Genomic DNA, 17,292 nt, shown 5'->3' with positions numbered 1-17,292 from the left:
AGGCGAAGTCGAGTGTCTTCAACGGAAATTTCAGGATGTTCCTTTCTGCCGTTCTTTAGCTTTCAGTTTTAATTTTCATCCCACATTTCCCATTTGGTGCTCACGCTAAGCTGTACGTAGACTGCACCTTCGAACGAATAAAATCAAATAACCAAAAGAGTCACACAAACCGACTGATTTATTTAAAAGCCAAAAGAAAGGAGTCGTCCTAATTAAGGTGAGTCAGGATTTTCTTTCATTTCCATGAAAACTCAACAACGGTCATATTTTTTTTGTTCACTCCATAAAACTTTTGAGTTTTCCGATAATATTAATTTCACAAGCTTTCTCCGCCCTCGTTTCGTTTTTTGAGTCATTTCTTCCTCGCCGGGAGTAACCGAGGAAGGAAGCTGACCCCTGAACCTCAGTGTTAGAATTGACATGTTCTGAAGGGCAGTCGTTCGGAGTTTTACTTGTTCTAAGGTGCAGTTTGCAGGCGGCTTAGCGTGAATAGCAATTGAGGAAACTGAGATGTGTTTTTTAGAATATGTCTGAGCACTGAAAAATTTCCTCGATTTCCAGGAAGGAAGGATTTTGACACATCACGTAGGAAGCAATTTTCAGTATTGACACTGTCTCTTCTGTAACTTAATTTGAAGTCAATTTATGAAAAATAGCTAAAGAACTGTAAATATCTATTCCCGAAACTTCTCTGAAACACAGATTTATTCGTGTACCCATGCATATGAAAATTAGCTCGGTATACCGATTGATCACGAATGACACCTACTGACAGGGTCTCAATGGGGTTATTGCTTTTACAGTTACCGGTCCGTAAACGGTAAAATGGCAAAAAAATATTTGCCATTTTACGGCTAACGGTTTTTTTCTTTTGTTAAAGTTAACAGAAACGTTAAAAATATTAAATTTCAATCATTTGAAAAGTCTATGATTAATTTTCATATTTCGAAATCACATTTACTCGTTTGCTTTAAGCCTCAGATTCAAGCAACAAGGGTAGTTCCAGATCGAACTGCTGTTGGGTTGACTTAGAGTAACTTTCTGTTTCCTGCACTGGCCACAAGACAAGACAAACAACAGGCTAAGATAGGAAAAATTTATTTAGTTCATTTTTTTTCTCGACGAACGATTAAAATTTGTCAACTTTCTACGCCTATAATGGCTAAGTTTTTGTGCCCTTTTACGGTTAACGATTGACCTCAGCGATTAACGATTGATACCCTCTGCTGTGTAAAACTGAGTTAGTTAATTACCGGTTTTCTCTTCACAGTTCAGTTTCCGCTGTTTCATTGTAGTCTAAGCTTATCTTTAATCTCTAACTAAATATTTCAGTCCAGTCATATCTATCTCTTATGCTGTTTTTTCTTCGTCAGTAAATGAGAATCAATGGACATTGAAGGTGTGGCGAATGGCATAATCCGAGACTCGTGTACGAAACTGCGAGATCTGTTTGTCTCACACCTATATTCTTCTTCAGCGAATTATGTTCGATGGAGTCGTTTGGCAGCATATAACTGTAATTAAGACGAAACTTAAGACAACGATCCATCCATCGTGTGTTACTCTTTACTGATCATACATACATACATACATACATAAACTTTATTAAAGTGTCAAGGTATTTAGCTAAAAGCTAATTGTGGACACTATAAAAAATAAAATGAATACAATGTAAGTATATGTAAAAGCATTAAAAATATAGTCTTAAAATATCATCAATATACAAAATGACATCAATATATAAAATTTTTACAATCAAATAGAACAAACAAGCAAACAGACAATATAGGGCAAACATATAAGCAGCAGTCGAAACATGAATATGAAATTCAAAGAGTTAAATAGTCTAGATAATTTAAATTAGACGAATTAAATAGATTTGAATTATCTAGAATGTTAATCAAGACCACAAACATCAAGACCTTAAACAGTGTTTACAAAGACATTGCTATTCAGTCAGAACTCCCTTACAACAGAAACTATAGTAGGCTATACCTACTGATATGAAAATTAACCCAATATGAAGGCGAATGACAAATCAAATTGTATTTACAAAAATTGGTATGATGAGTTACTATTTGGAATACACAAGCGAACGGCGTTAAAACGTCCGCCTTAAAAAACACGTCGATATAAACCGAATTTTAATTTATACTTTTATCTACAAACTGTTCTACCCTTGCTAAAAAAGGTATTAACCAGGTGGACTATTGTTAACCCTTTGACTCCCATGAGTGACCTAGCATAATTTCTCCTTACAATATCAATACAATATCAAGCATACAGGTGACGAGAATAAACAAAAAAAATACCAAATTGAGGATCATAATTATTAGCTGTTCTAACATCAAGTTCTCCGAGGAAACATCATAAGAATTGTATGGTAGACAGTAAGGAGAATTACTAATAAGATCTTGGGAGAGAAAGATTCAATAAGATTATGAAAACTTATTCTGGCCGTAACAGTACTAAGTAACTTTAAAAAACAATCTGACAAATTGATGTAGCACCAATATACATAAGAGGAAGCTGAATGACTTAGGGACAATTTTATATATATTGCCTATACAGTCAGAGAATTTCAATCATTTTATTAATTACTGCCCTTCAAGTATCCCTAAAAACCGTATCATTTTTTCAATTAATGTCCTTCAAGTATCCCTGAAAGCTGTAGAATGAGTGTACCTTTTCTCAATCCCGTTTTGTTCACTCAATACCTACTGCCTGCTTACATCTGGAGGCGATTTTTCGGAATGTATGGGAGGTAATACGCGGTTGGATTCCGAACACCAATTGGGAGCAGGGGTTTTTTTTACATCATCAATGCCGGGAGTAGCATCTTTATTGTTTGCAGGTGGATTTTGCGCATTTTCTGAAATATCATGTTCACCCGGCGAGTCCATCTCAACTGTAACTGATTGCGGTTCATCAGAAGCACCAGTTGTTGCACGAGTTTGACTTTTTTCTCTGAGTAATTTTGGAGATTCATAACTGGTATGGATAACCATAAGTGCAGCCATAAGTAGAGTAGAAGAGGAAAGAATATGCCACGCATCATGCCAGTCAAAAAAAGCTAGGAAAGTACATTCCTGATTTAGGTCACGTGATTTCTCTGGAGACTTACTCTTGTCAGTGGTTTCTTTGGCAAAGAAAAACATTAGAGCGAAACCATTAAGTATCGGTATTGCACAGGTATATAACCCTTTAAGAACTACTTTGATGATAAAACAAAGTCTAGCCTTCAGTTCCTTGACACAATCCTGAAAGTTTGAAGGACATGACAACTCACACTTTAGACCCGCACAGAAAGATCCTCCGGAAGCAACTACGCTCTCTGCTATACAAAACCACAGAATGGCGTCAGTAAATTCTAATATTTTTTTAGACCAAAGAACAATTAGAACAAGTGGTGTAACTACGAAGCCAGATAAGCAAAAAAGGGTTAATACAAATCCTTTGGTGCAACAGCATGTACAGCATTTACAACACTTGCAGTGGCTTTCACAACTTTTACAAAAAAGTTTACTGCAAACTGCATACAACTTATATCCAGCCCACACTGCTATGATTAAAAACCATAAAATAAAAGAGAAAAAGAAAGGGATTTGTAATTTTTCTTCTAAACCTGTTTCAGAATGATACATTGTTCCAAAATAATTAAAAATCAATAATGGAACTAAGAAGAAAAGAAAGAGATTGGCTGCCTCAACACGACTTTTCGCTTTAACTTCTGTGGTGCACGGCTGCCTTTCAATGCCATTGTAGAGTAAAATAACACTTAAACCAGCAATGACGAACATAAAAGCTGTATCGAATTGAAATGTAAACCTACTTGGACAGAAATGATAAAGTGCAGAAAACATTCCCTGAAAGCACAGAGCCCAGGCAAGTGCGTAACCTATGGAAAAACTATATCTTTTTTTAAGTGCTTCTACAAAAGAGTTCTCATGATCACCAGGTTTCACTTCGGGAACAAACATCTCTCCGCAATGAAGAGAAATATCGGGACAAGTAAGCAAGTGACTTGGTAACTCTCTGTCAGATATATTAACGGAGAGATAATCTGGTTCTTTGCTGTTACCTCCTCCGTTATTCTGCGCAACCTCCTCCATCGTTTCGCTTGGTTTCTGCTCTTTTGTCAACTCATACACTTTTTTGTTTCTAAATTCGTCTACTTCCTTTTTCCTTTTCTCGCATGCAAGCCGTAATCTATCTTCCCAATTTTTTTTTGCAGAGCTTGCAAGTTTCTTACATTGAGCAAGCACCTCTGACTCCATGAAGAGAACATTTATAGCTAAAATCAAACCATGCAAGACGTAAACTACATTGCTGACGATTAAATTAAAGGGAATATCAGCATAACGTACTCGATAGCAGAAATCATTGTAATAACAGTGATCTCTATCACCCTCTTGAATCATTAAATACCAGTCTGCAAAGACAAACTGGATTGAACCCACCATTAAAACCGAACCGACAATAAATGTGATGTAAGAGAAAGTTTTGGGACCCTGAATTAACAAGCAATTAAACAGAAAGCCCCGCATAGCTGAGAAAATTTCACCCGGGGGTACACAGGGGTATTCTCTAAAACTATACCATGCCCATACAGATACAAACAAACCTGCAATAAAGCAAAACACACAGTGTAATATCCACATGGGACGGGCGTATGAATAAGCAAATGATCTTTTTAAAGTTAATGTCACTTTTTTCCTCGCATTAATTGGCGTGTCACCTGAGGCGTTCTTGATTGCGATTCCAATAAACCAACTGGAAGTGGAAGCGGTCAAAGGTGGAGTGGAGAACTTGGACAAAGTAATCCGTCCCTTTTTAGCGAACGACAGACGAAGTGACTCTCCCTTATAGTCCACATCGTCAATATTCTCTTTGACATCCTTGCAGTCACGTGATACTTTTAAGTAAGCTGGTACGTCATCAGACTCAGAAGTGACAGTTACGTCAAGTTGTGTCCCTGAAATGTCCTCTGCTGGGGTGAACTGAAAAACAGCTGGATAAGTATCCTTTGCACTCAGTTCGACTTTCACTGGGTCATCCAATTGAATACCTCCCTCTTGTTGCATTTCCGCCATGAAACTGACGCCGGTCGTGCCTGAAAACAATAAGTGCTTTCCCCTAGCCTTACCCTTGGTTGGACAGAAAGGACATCTTTTCCATCCAGCCTCAGAGGTTGATATACCAAGATGGCTAATTAGCAAGGATCCCTCGTCTTCTTCATAGGCAGATACGTGCAGTGAACCTGAAAGCAAACATAAGATGATTCCGAATTTAGTGAAGCGTAAAGAAAAAACAATCTTGAACAGAAGGCATATAATATAAGTTGCTGAATGCCGTCGATGGTGTGACGGTGTCGTAGTGCAATTTAAATTGAATCAGACATGGTTTGATGCTACTCTGGTTTACAGATTTAATGAATGTAACCGAAGAAGTTACAATTCATAGACCCAACGTTTCGACACTCCTGTCTAGTACCTACATCAGGGGTAATCTGAACGCTACAACAAGAGTTCCTTTTATATCATCACTAATTAGCTGCCTTTTTTCTGACGAGGTGCAAATAGGCGTCAGGAAGTTAGCCGCCATCATCACGATTTAAGCGTGGTCGGAAATTATATGCCAGGCCTCCAAACAAAGGCGCCGATTGGTGGTGATAATTTTAGACTTATCCCACCCAATTGTATGGCTAGTTAGGCATGTGTGCTCCGATAAAGCTGAATTTTCTTTTTTGCAAAAGAAAACCGCTTTCTGATGCTCTTTCAAACGTGTGCCAAACTGACGGACTCAAACGTGTACTAAACTGACGTTTGGTCTGTCCGATGTATTCGTTGTCACAGTCGTTGCAAGGAATTGCTGGTTTTCACGTGACGTCACTAAATTTCAGACTTCAGAACTATTGATCCTCCTGAGATTTTACTTTCATGATGTATTAGAGCAGCTAAAAACTAATATTCAGACAAATTTTCACTCCAAATGGGTTCTTGGTTTAGTGATAGACTACTCTTGAATTTCTAAGCTTTTGCGTGACGTGGCCTTTACATAACGAGCGAGAGAGCTGTTATGTTGGTTTAAAAGGTGACTTATTTAGGGAAATTCAGCTATCTGAACAGTTCTTGTATTAGAATAAAGTATTATTGTTACGTTTATGAGTTCTTAGAGAGATAAATTCACGCTTTTGTAGCAAAACTCAGTGACAGATGTTTCTGCTGGTTTTCGGCCGCCATGTTGGTGCCCATCTAGGTGGGCACCAGCATGGCGGCTCCATACAAATCTCTATAAATTTGGGAAAAACGTTTCTCCTCTTATCTTCCGTAAGAAAAATTGCTGTGACCTGAATCTTGGCGAGAGTCTTTACATATCTAGCTTCTTTCTATTTCCAGATTCTAGACTAAATCGATTGAACGGTTTTTATTTTTTATTTTGATCTATTTTGAATGGCGTGACACTGAAAACCAGCAATAGAATAAATGGCGTCAGTTCGTTGTTCTTTCGTAACAGGATCCTTAGGTTTGGCAAAAATATGCCCCAAAGTCTGAAAAGGTTTTTGAGCAACTTTAACGTTGTGGCTATTCAAAATTCTCTTGATGGGTTCCGTAACACCCCGAATGTAGGGAATAACAGCAAAACCAGTTCGGAGTCACTGATCACGATGTAATTTAGTGTGTGCTGTTATCGCTGGTTAAACTAACTAAAATCCTGTAGTTTGGTTCTGGAGAGTTCATACAGGTTGAATAGCATAAACTGTCAGAACTCAAATATGAAATGATAGAAGCCAATTTTTAAATGAAGAAATGTAAAATGGTTGCCGTGTTTACGCGGGAGGTTGGGAGAACACGAGATAGGCTTAGGAAACCACGACGCGAAGCGGAGTGGTTTCCGGCTTATCGAGTGTTCTCCCAAACTCCCAAGTGTTTACATCAGGCTATGTAAACACGGAAACCATTTTACACTTCTTTTATAAAATAACTAATGAAAGAGGAACGAAAACCGTGTTTACATACGCTCATGTAAAATAGTTTTATGGACAATCAGAGCGCGCGTACTATTTGAATTATAAAAAGAGATTAAAAGGTTGACAGAACGCTAATCAAATTATGATATTGGATACTTTGTTGTTGACGTCTTTCGTCACAAGATAGTCAAATTTGTCAAATTTTAGCCTTTTAAAATGTTAAGGGTATCAACCAGTGTGGTCTAAAAGCTCTGTCCTACTATCTTTTCAACTTAAAATGGTTAAAATCTAAGATTTATTGAGCTACTTATATAAAACGGTCGGAGTATGCTCCATGAACTAATTTGCATAATCGGCTGTCGCGCTAGCAAAATCGCTAAAAGCTTGAAGTCATCACGGCGAAGAAAATTAATAAGTGCAAGATGTTTTTATATTTTTCTGCTGCCAAACATCTTATTAGAAGAAACCAAGTCGAGTTTTCAATGGTCTGGTTTGGACTTGAGCAATATCAACCAAGAAAGAGAGAGTAGTTTTGACCAATTTCAGAAAGCTGTCTAACGAGTGTTTTTAAATAAATTATGACGAACCTCTGAATAAGCGAATATCAAAATTGAAATTCTCTTTATAAACCTTACGTATCACACAGTTTAAGAATACAAAAGATCTTTTGCTGCATGTGGTGTGATACGAGGACCGGGCTTTTTAACTTTTGAAATTTTCCATGTCGCAAGCGGTCAAAAAAGGGCCTTTTGCAGCTTTGACTTTTGAGAGCTCTAAAAATTTTATTTCAACGTATTTCCCGAAACTAATTAATGTGGTTCTATTTCCTTGCCGCCAAAGATAGATTATTGGACAAAGTTTGAGGGAAAACTTTGTTCCGATGCGAAATGCCCTGGGCCGCTCTTACAGAGATCGCCACTTAAATCTATAAACCAGAGTAGCATCAAACCATGTCTGATTGTCCACTTGGTTGCCATGTGAACTTTAATATATGAAATGGAATGTTTATTCTGTGACAATTCTTTGGTAACTAAGTCAAGCGTACAGCTGTCCAACATTGAAAAGCTTTGTCATCAAATGGCTTTCACTGCTAAACGTTTTTGATGAGAACCCGGTTTACTCAGTACGGCCAAGATACTTCGGATCCATCAAGTTGACTTGCTGCAGCTTTCTTCAGTTTAGCTTAGCAACATTCATATCATAACTTGACTCAATTAATGCTTTTAAGAAAGCTCTTAAATCAACATTTTTAACTAGGCCTATGACTAAAAATTAAATTATTCTATGTATTATACATTATTTAGTTATAATCCTAAACAAAATAGTTATCTTAGATATGTCTTCTTTATTTAGATTTTATATTTATATAGATATATGCCTGTATGTAAAATGTTTCAGTATGTATGTGTATATTGCATAGTATTAAATTTTTATATCTGGGGTATAGTTTACAATGAGGATTAAGTTCCTCCCTTCTATAACCCTTTTTTAATAATAATATGTTATATGTTATTATTTAAATAAAGTTGTTATATATAATAACTAGGCACAGGTCATCCTATCTAGCTCACTCATCTGTTTACTAAAAGAATGACATATGAATCCTAAACATATGGTAGACTTCGTAAAACTGAAGGAACTCGATTAAAAAAGATCTGACTTAGAAAAAAAAACTGTCTGACTTAGCTCAGGAGGGAACATGACCGAATGAGAATGAGTGAGAGCAACTCGGATAAGGACGCAAAGAGAACGCGGCCAAACTCAAAGATCTATAATCAACAAACAACAGCTCTGCACTTGCGTTTTCAAACTTCGTTCATTTCCTAGCCGTCCTCTTCAAAACAACGACGTGAAGTTGGCAAAATTTGCGTGAACTGAGAACGGAATCCCCAACGGTAAATGAAAAGTTTCCGTTTGGAACTCAGTGCTGCTTACGTACATTATGTCGAAGTTGAGGTGTGACGCCTTAAGAGAAAGCGAACGCCATTTGTACAATTCTGACTAAAGATGAAAATTCACTTCTTAATCGGCATCTTGTGACTGCTGACTGACTTTCCTGACTGCTTAAGGTCGCTAATTTAAAGTTGAAGCAGACGAGGGTTTTACCGCCTACTTCTGGGAAAGGAAAGAGATTTTTGCCTCACCTTCTATTGACCATTCATTCTTTTTGGCTCTCAAATACATCAGTCGAGTTGTATCATTCGTCTCTACAAGACAGGTGTGACTCAGGTTTCTTGAGGAAGGGAGTTCTCCAGTGAATTTCAGTGCCGGTTGGGCCGTTACGTTTTGACTAGTCTTCTCTGACTTAATTTCCGCGAAAGTGCATAATGCAAACAGTTTGGCTTGAGTAGGAAACGCAGAGAGGAGTAAATTCAAGATTGATAGCGTAAAAGCTGGAAGAAAAACCATCCTGAGGATCGTAACAAGGACAGTTCTGTCTTTGTTTTCGCTACCAAGGCTCCTAGCGAGTTGTTCCAAAAGCGATCGTTCGAAAGCGATCTTTCCTTCGTTTGTGTATAGCCCAAAACCCCTACTGCTTCCGAGAAAACTCTAGAAGGTGGATTTGACTACATTATCTCATTGCCTGCAAGCATAGTCTAAGCATTTATCTTCGGGTGAATGGTTCATATTGGCAAACAAACACTTGAGGCAAATTAATAGAATTTCATATGATTACTTCCAATTATAGTTTACATAATCAGTAGTTTTAGAACTGTTGAAGCGAACTGTGATTGTTTTCGGTCCGCGCAAGAACAATCTGAGAATAAATGCCAAGCGTTCTACTCATACTTAAAATGTTCAAAACAGGATAACATCACGATTCTGTCTAAAATAAGGTCAAAGAACCTGAAAGAGTCGTCTGAAGCCTCTTCGAAGTTTTATGTAGATTAGTCAGTGTGTTTGTGTGTTCGTTTGCCAGGCGCACTGTGCTGACAAGATTTGTTTTGCTCTACCAAAAATCTCGACAAAATTTGTCAATCGCGGGTGCAGTGAAAAACAGAAAAATATTTGTTAACCACCAAATGTCAGTCACATGGATACACAAATTTAGCAGTACTTGGATCTGGAGATTCAGATTAAACGTAAACTTGAGAGCCATAATAGTGGTATTCTTAATACTGATCGTCATATCTTCCATCTTCACCGTTTGATTGCCGCGGAAAACTGAATTAAATATTTTGGCGGTTTTCTGCCTCAGGGAAGACTCGCATTTAAAAAGCGACATCAAATTTTCTTGATTGACCTATTCTTTCCATTCGTGGCTTGTAAATTGAATATTGGTGAGGCTTGACCAAATTTGGTAAGATAAAAAATCGCCGGGCGAACTTGTCTCACTGAGCTGATAACAGATTTTTTCGCAAAATAACCAGAAATTTGTAAAGTGCACCTGGGCCCTATTTAGTTATAGCATTATCTCAACGTCTAGAGATTCAACTTCATTTACATTAAACGATATACACTGACCTCATAGACCAAAGACAAACACTGGTAACGAGAACATAATGTACCTGAGGCGATGTTGCAGAAGTTCATCACTCATCGAACAAAGCTCAACAACATCAATCTTGCCTATACACTGTTATGAATTGTGAATTACAAACATTTCATTTGTTAACCTGAATTGCATTTACTGAGAGGAAAATGAATATAACAAAGACTGTTGTGAGGTATTTAGTTCTTTCCTAAAGAACCGATATGGGTCTCGGCAGAGACAGAAACAACAAACTACTGGAAGGATTCTTCATGCGGAAAACTTTTTAGGATTGATATTTTTGGTGGTTTTTCTTTCCTTGGTTGAAGTTTCCAGCGCGATGTGTCCTTTCATTTCACAAGCAATGCAAAGCCGGGCATTTGCGGATCACACTTCAGTTTACAAAGTAAATCATAAAAAACAAGTCACATAGACTCTGCCTTTGAGTTCAGTGAAGGGCAATTGTCCAACATCTATCCCTTCCACTTGTATACAGTAGTATATACTGAAGCAGTAGATAGCGTCGAAAGCGCGTTCCGATTGGCAAATCAAACTTCGAATATCCTTTTCTATTCACCTCCGAGCAACTCGCGTGTGTTTTGAGCCCGAAAATATTGTAATAGTTACGAAATAAAGGAGTTGACATCATATTTTTGTTCTATATTATCTCACTATTTTGTTATATACCAATGAAGAAATGTAAAATGGTTTCCGTGTTTACATAGCCTGATGTAAACACTTGGGAGGTTGGGAGAACACGAGATAAGCGTAGGAAACCACGACGCGAAGCGGAGTGGTTTCCAGCTTATCGAGTGTTCTCCCAGCCTCCCGCGTGTTTACATCAGGCTATGTAAACACGGAAACCATTTTACATTTCTTTTATAAAATAACTAATGAAGGAGGAACGAAAACCGTGTTTACATACGCTCATGTAAAATGGTTTTTTAAGGCCGATCAGAGCGCGCGTACTATTTGAATTATTTTATAAAACAACACCTCAACTCAGTGTCGGTGGCTAGCGGTGGATATTTACCCCGCCGCTTTGCGGTTCGGTATTATCAACCACTAGACACTTCAGCTTCGATGAGCAGTTATTAACTATCGACTTTAAACTCAGTTCGTTCTCCTAAAAAAATTACTTGCATTTAGATTGAATAAAACATATCTCTCAGGATGAAGAAAATTGATCACTGGTGGAGGAAATAGGCATAAAGCGTATAGGAACTTTATTGATATCATAGAACGTGATTTTTCAGTCCTCACCATGCTGATTTATTCGCCGTCCTGCTGGTATCCAAATGTCCTCTAAAAAGAAGCTAGCAAAGTTACAGACCGAGATTAAATCTCTACCGTCAAGGTGCTAATTAATGAACACAGAGTGTCACCGAAATCTGCTATTATCTGAATAAAGCTAACAAATAATATAATTACATATGCATAAATATTTCGGATTTATTATTCAGGCGTGAGAGACTAGCATGTCCTGTATTCATGATGAGTGTTTTCAAAGCGAAGCGAAAGGAGTCAAGAATGAGTGCAGGAAACTGGCCTCGGGGGAGTCAGTCGGTTGTTGATCCACGATGGCGAAAAAACTACGTTGAACGAAGTATAAGTAGCACTCAACCACCCATTGAATACTACATCGACTTTGACAGTTCAGTGAATAATTATTTTCCAACAACCATTCCTTTACTAGTGTACACTTACGACTACGAACTCCGTCCCTCCTTCCTGAAAGCTCTCTAATTAAACCTAAAGGGCAACATCTCTCCATTCAAGCCAGCTTTAAGATTCATTAAAACCACCTCCATCATTTTCATCCTTGTGTAGACAGTTGCTGATCCCATATGCGGCGTAATGATAACATTAGGTAGTTTTAATAACGGATGGTCTCTAGGCAGGGGCTCGGGATCTGTGACGTCCATCGCAGCAGCTCTTATTACTCCGCTCTGCAGCGCTTCGCTCAGGTCAGTTTGATTGACGATTCCTCCACGTGCGATGTTAACAAGTGTCGCTGTTGATTTCATCAGAGCTAACTCCCTTTCTGTTATCAGGTTTGCTGTTTCTTCAGTTAGAGGAGTGCATAGCACTACAAAGTCTGACTGACAGAGCAGCTCGTCTAGAGTGTTGCAGTATTGAGCACCTGTTCAGAGGTGGTAAACAGAAGTTCGAGAAGTGTTTGATGGGAAATCAGCTGGACACGGTTTGTCAACCTAAAGTTGCATAGACTGGTAGACTACATTCCAGTGGTTTACTTGGATCAAGGGCCTCAATGAACCGACATCGTACCGCGCATGGAAAGCTCCGGTTTTAAAGCGCCGGACTGCCGTGGGGGGTTCAATCCCCAAACCGGACCAGCACTTAAGGTCTGAAAATAACTGAGGAGAAAGTGCTGCCTTTGCTATGGCATCCGCAAATGGTTAGAAATTCTAAACTGTAGGCCTGTCTTCTGCATCTTCTCTGAACTGGTTAGCAGGGAACGTTAAAGAGCCCTCACACTCCTCTCAAGGGGAAGGGGATGTAGCTCCCGGTGTTGTGGTCTAGTCTTGTCAGTTTTTATACAGGCCCTCACTTAACCAGCTTTAAAAGTAAAAAGGGCCAGCCTGTATAAAAATCGCAGATAAATAACTAACTAGATAAATAAAGACAAGTTCCTGCAGTTGTCGCTTCTTCTTTGACTTAGTTGCTGTTATCAGTTTAAAATGACAAGTCACCCTGTTCATCTTTTACACAAATAAGTCCTCCCCCCTTAACAAATACTTCAGAACAAGTAATTTAAGACCTCACTCCTCTTAAGGGAGCTGCAGCGACGCTACTTCATAAACATTTAATTGTAATCTTACCAAATTTCTTCTCCTCGATTTCACGTCTGTTTCTGTTGTGGTACACAATTCTCATGTCAAAGCCATTAGCTCGTTTAGCCACAGCACTTCCTATCCCGCCCATACCAACAATTCCGATGGTTGATCCGGTCACCCTCCTGCCGTAATAACCATGCAAGTAAGAGATCTATGACAAGAGTAAGATAAGATACACCAAAAAGTTAGTTGTTTTTCATCAATTATGATGACTATTCGACAACCAAAATTAATGGTGGTGAGTTCTCGGCAACCACCCCCGTGGCCTTCGATGCCAGTTCCCGTTTTATAGGCAACAAAATGGTGTCGAAGAGAAACGTGATGCTAACAGATACATGGAGTCTCCGTTTCTAGTCTGGAATTAGGTGCAGTTGTTGACTGTGTTTTTTTCAGAGCGAGTATATAACCCAAAATAAAGAAGGTATTAACAATAAATGTATAATTTGGACTTTTTTTGCGTTTCTTTTTTGAAAAGCATAATTTAAGAAAAAGTAGCTTGATTTTCAAAACCTAGAAAGCAAAGCATAATTTGGAAAAAATCCGAGCAATGCTAGGAGTATAATAAGCCTTTTTAACTGTTACCAGTACAACCTATAAAAGCCAATCCTCCTCCCCCTCCCCCCTCCGCCCTCATCAACCCCAGAGACCTCTCAATATTTTAATCAAATCGAATCGCTCGCATTTAGGGTTCCCTTAGTTTCTTCCGCTCGAGAAAAAGCTTTGGTTTAGAATATAAATATGGAGACGAAATTAAGGGGAATGCTTGAGCTTAGCTTGCAGTGCAGGCGCCTTATTAAAGCAAGTTAACGTTACAAGCTCACGATCATTTATTCGACCGGCAACGTTTGATTTTGAGTTAGAGTGGACGGTGGGAGGGAGAGGACGAAGAAAATCCGCGAAGACGGCGTTTTTTCAACTGCCCCACCCCCTCCCCCCCGTTCCCTTTGACCATCGCTCACCCCACTGGTACATTGTCTTTCTCTCCTCAGCCTTCTGCCGCCGTATAAATTGAAGATCGCAGCTATAATTTTCAACAACAAAATACTGAGGAGTCGCTCGTCAAAACTACGCCAGCTCTGCAGGCTCGCTTGCGTTTTTCAAATTTTGATTGGGAGTAAACGAAATTTTTCTTTTTCATCACAGATGTATTATTTATAGAAGTGTCACTATTCATTCAACAATGTACATTTAATTTAATTTTATTGTTTTTGAGGGAATTCAGTAAGTTAGATTAATCATATTTTTCATAGCATTCAGATTTATCCATAGGTATTTCTTTTTGCCATCCAAGTATGTTTTTTGTGAATTTAGAGGGCCTGCTCATTCGATTCCGCTAACTGTCACGCAAATCACGCAGCTCGAGTGTAACCGTACCCTTCCCCCAAGGAGAAACGGCTACACGTACTTAGCAATCACGAAACCTCCTGACTGAACAGAGGCTTACATGAGCTAACAATAATATACCAGTTTGAACAAAAACCCTGAAAATCAGTTATTGATCGTTCCCTTTATCAAAATTAAAACTGACCTGTTTAGTTTCAGGACTTTTAGAAATTTTGTCTCCTTCCACTATATTTCTCGCGGAAGCCATTAACAGAGCGAATGCCATGTCTGCCGTACAATCTGACAAAACTCCAGGAGTGTTTCCCACAGCAATTCCACGTTCAGAGGCCGCCACTACATCAACATTATCCACACCAGCACCAAAATTACTGATAACTTTGAGATTAGGAAAGCAATCCATCAACTCTCCGCTTATTTTACAATATGTTTTTGTGTAAAGCACCATTCCTGCAACTCTTCGAGTACTTTCTTCGCTCATTTGAAAAACTTCGCTAGGATTGGCGGCGATCATATCGATGTCAGCTTCATCTACCATTTTTTGAAGTTCAGGGGGCAGTATGATAGCAGGAAAACGAACAACGACAGGTCTCGAGTTTGCTTCCATTACGAACAACGCGAACAAAGAATATATCTTCACGATGCAAGAAACCGCGTGGCGTGACATAATTCTTGCGTGACTCCGACCGTGACTTTAATTATATGGGTGCTGTGTTGTGCGTGACAACGAAAAAATATAAGCAGGCGATGACAAACGACCGCTTTCTTATCAACTAAGAATAAATGATTTTCATCTCGATAATTTCTTACTTAGAAAGGCACCCAAGGAGAAGGTTAAGAGAGTGTCTCTGTAAGAGCGGTCCGGTCGATTTTGCTTGAGACACGGATTTCGCTCGTTTCTCGTGTGTTGTAAGACATTCATGTACCTATACTAAAACCACAATCAGTTTGATCGGATCTCTTTATTTTTCAGAGTTTTACGGAAATTAAATTTCACTCGAGCGCAGGCTTGTTGTGACACTTTTCAAGACTTTAATTTCATACAACTTTGGAGGACAATTTACAAAAAACTACGGAACTCAGCAAAAAACAAATACCACAGCCATGTATATTAACTCTATCTTATCTATCGAGGCGACTTTCGTAAACATCACGTATCAATCAAGGAAACAGGGAGACTTGAATGTCACCTTATCGGTTCGCCTAAATCAAACACGCCAAAACCGATCAAATTCAAGGTACATTTTTGAAAAAGTGAGGCGTTCTTAACTGATCCAACTAACATAGCTAGGAAGTAGGTGCCATAGAAAAGATAACTACAGAAAAAAACTTTGCGGCCCGACCTTTACGAGAACTTTATAACTCCGTGAACTTACCTAATTTTCGGCAATCTCCAAGTTTGGCCGCCATTTTGAGGGACTTGTCAACATGAAGCGTAACCGATAAAAATAGGGCAGGTTAATCTAAAACCGTCAGAAATATATAAGAAAGCAATTCAAATGAACTTTACTTTCAATTCAAGCGGCAAAATATGAAATTGTTTGTTAAACTTACCATCCCCATGCGACCATTTATTCCAACAATACAAACACTACAACTTTCTGAATTCCCCTCGTCGATTCCACCGCAAGAAATAACCTGTGCCACCCAAGCTTCGACTCGAATGTGAAGTACGAATCAAATAACATAACTGCTTCATCTTCGCGGCAATAGCAAGCTGGTATTTTGATTTTCCGATCGACAAGAACGGTGATCAGGAATAGATCGGTTTGTTTACCTCATAAACGTGACCGCTGACCAGCTGCTGAGTGAAAACAGTACGGTTCAGTGGCGAGGGGCGGGGTGAGGGGTGGATGCGGGCAGATTATCAGAAGGTTTTTGGGAACATTCGATAAACATTAGGATTCTCAGTCTTAATTCGAAGGCATACTTCGTGTTGCAGACAACTTTTGTTTTACTTAGTATTCTTTTTTATTTCAAATACACTTCGTTCCAAATAGGACTAGCATCAGTTCATAGATTTAAAAACAAATCTTTACCACGCAAATAAATGTGTTTAGATAATCGAGATAACCATTGAACCTCTTGTATCGCACCGGAAATAACGTGTCTTGTCTTTGCCCAACTCTGAGAGCGTGGAGCGGCGAAGACGCGAGATACGAGTCTCGCGTCTCGCGGATTCACCATGCTCACAGGATACGCGTAACCTCACTATCTTTAGGAAAAATAAGAGACTACTCGAAGTCTGTATTCCGTTCAACCATTTTATAAGAGTGACGCGAGTCTTTCAATTGAATGAGAAAGTCACAAACCTATTCTTTACCTCACTAGCGTAACCACTGACCACTCACGAATTACAGTAGGCTTCTCCTTTGACGCGGAAATTGAAATCGTATCGAATATACAAAGTTATAATGAGTTCCTTTAGATGTCCCGAACTTGTATCGCGTTGGAAACAATTACAAGTACAGGAAGAAGTCGTTCACAAGCGAGACGTTCATTATATCTCAGGACTGATTTTTGAATAGCAAAGATGGAAAAAACTTTGGTTCATCGTGTGGCTTAAGTGGTTTGGTACGACTGTCTGAATACAATGACGAAGTAAAACATCATTTGATAAGCTGCCACCTGTCTAAAGAGGTTTTTAAGTG

At 38.8% G+C, this 17,292-nt stretch overlaps 3 protein-coding genes and 2 long non-coding RNA genes across 5 annotated transcripts in view; 2 read left to right on the top strand and 3 right to left on the bottom strand.

Annotated features, from left to right (window-relative positions):
- Positions 1-9,569, bottom strand: part of LOC113686924 (uncharacterized) — a 38,027-nt gene extending 28,458 nt beyond the window's left edge. Inside the window, exons 1-2 of the mRNA XM_089211684.1 lie at positions 9,115-9,569; positions 4,307-5,260 (exon numbers count right to left, since the gene is read on the bottom strand). Of these exons, the coding sequence (XP_089067810.1) occupies positions 4,307-5,260; positions 9,115-9,379 (1,219 nt within the window). The 5' untranslated portion in view covers positions 9,380-9,569. The remainder of the gene's footprint in view (positions 1-4,306; positions 5,261-9,114) is intronic.
- LOC149041924 (SID1 transmembrane family member 2-like) lies at positions 1,549-4,300 on the bottom strand. Its single transcript, XM_089211686.1, has one exon. The coding sequence runs from the start codon at positions 4,275-4,277 to the stop codon at positions 2,718-2,720; it is 1,560 nt and encodes a 519-aa protein (XP_089067812.1). The 5' UTR covers positions 4,278-4,300; the 3' UTR covers positions 1,549-2,717.
- Positions 9,570-11,651: 2,082 nt separating the features above from the next.
- On the bottom strand, positions 11,652-15,303 carry LOC113686925 (uncharacterized). Its single transcript, XM_027204608.2, has 3 exons — positions 14,829-15,303; positions 13,286-13,451; positions 11,652-12,585 (listed from the first exon to the last, which is right to left on the bottom strand). The coding sequence occupies exons 1-3, from the start codon at positions 15,246-15,248 to the stop codon at positions 12,185-12,187; spliced, it is 987 nt and encodes a 328-aa protein (XP_027060409.2). The 5' UTR covers positions 15,249-15,303; the 3' UTR covers positions 11,652-12,184.
- Positions 11,680-13,098, top strand: LOC149041923 (uncharacterized). The gene is made up of 2 exons (XR_016188234.1): positions 11,680-12,409; positions 12,497-13,098. It is a non-coding gene; the product is annotated as an uncharacterized LOC149041923 (long non-coding RNA).
- A 1,776-nt stretch (positions 15,304-17,079) lies between the features above and the next one.
- Positions 17,080-17,292, top strand: part of LOC149041922 (uncharacterized) — a 2,691-nt gene continuing 2,478 nt past the window's right edge. The window contains exon 1 of the long non-coding RNA XR_016188233.1: positions 17,080-17,292. This exon is cut by the window's right edge and continues 794 nt beyond it. This is a non-coding gene — a long non-coding RNA (uncharacterized LOC149041922).

Source organism: Pocillopora damicornis, chromosome 7 (assembly GCF_964200805.1).
Source record: "Pocillopora damicornis chromosome 7, jaPocDami1.2, whole genome shotgun sequence".
In the NCBI taxonomy this organism is placed as follows: Eukaryota; Metazoa; Cnidaria; class Anthozoa; order Scleractinia; family Pocilloporidae; genus Pocillopora; species Pocillopora damicornis.
Note: the sequence above shows the minus strand (reverse complement) of the source record. Positions and strands in the feature narration are given on the sequence as shown.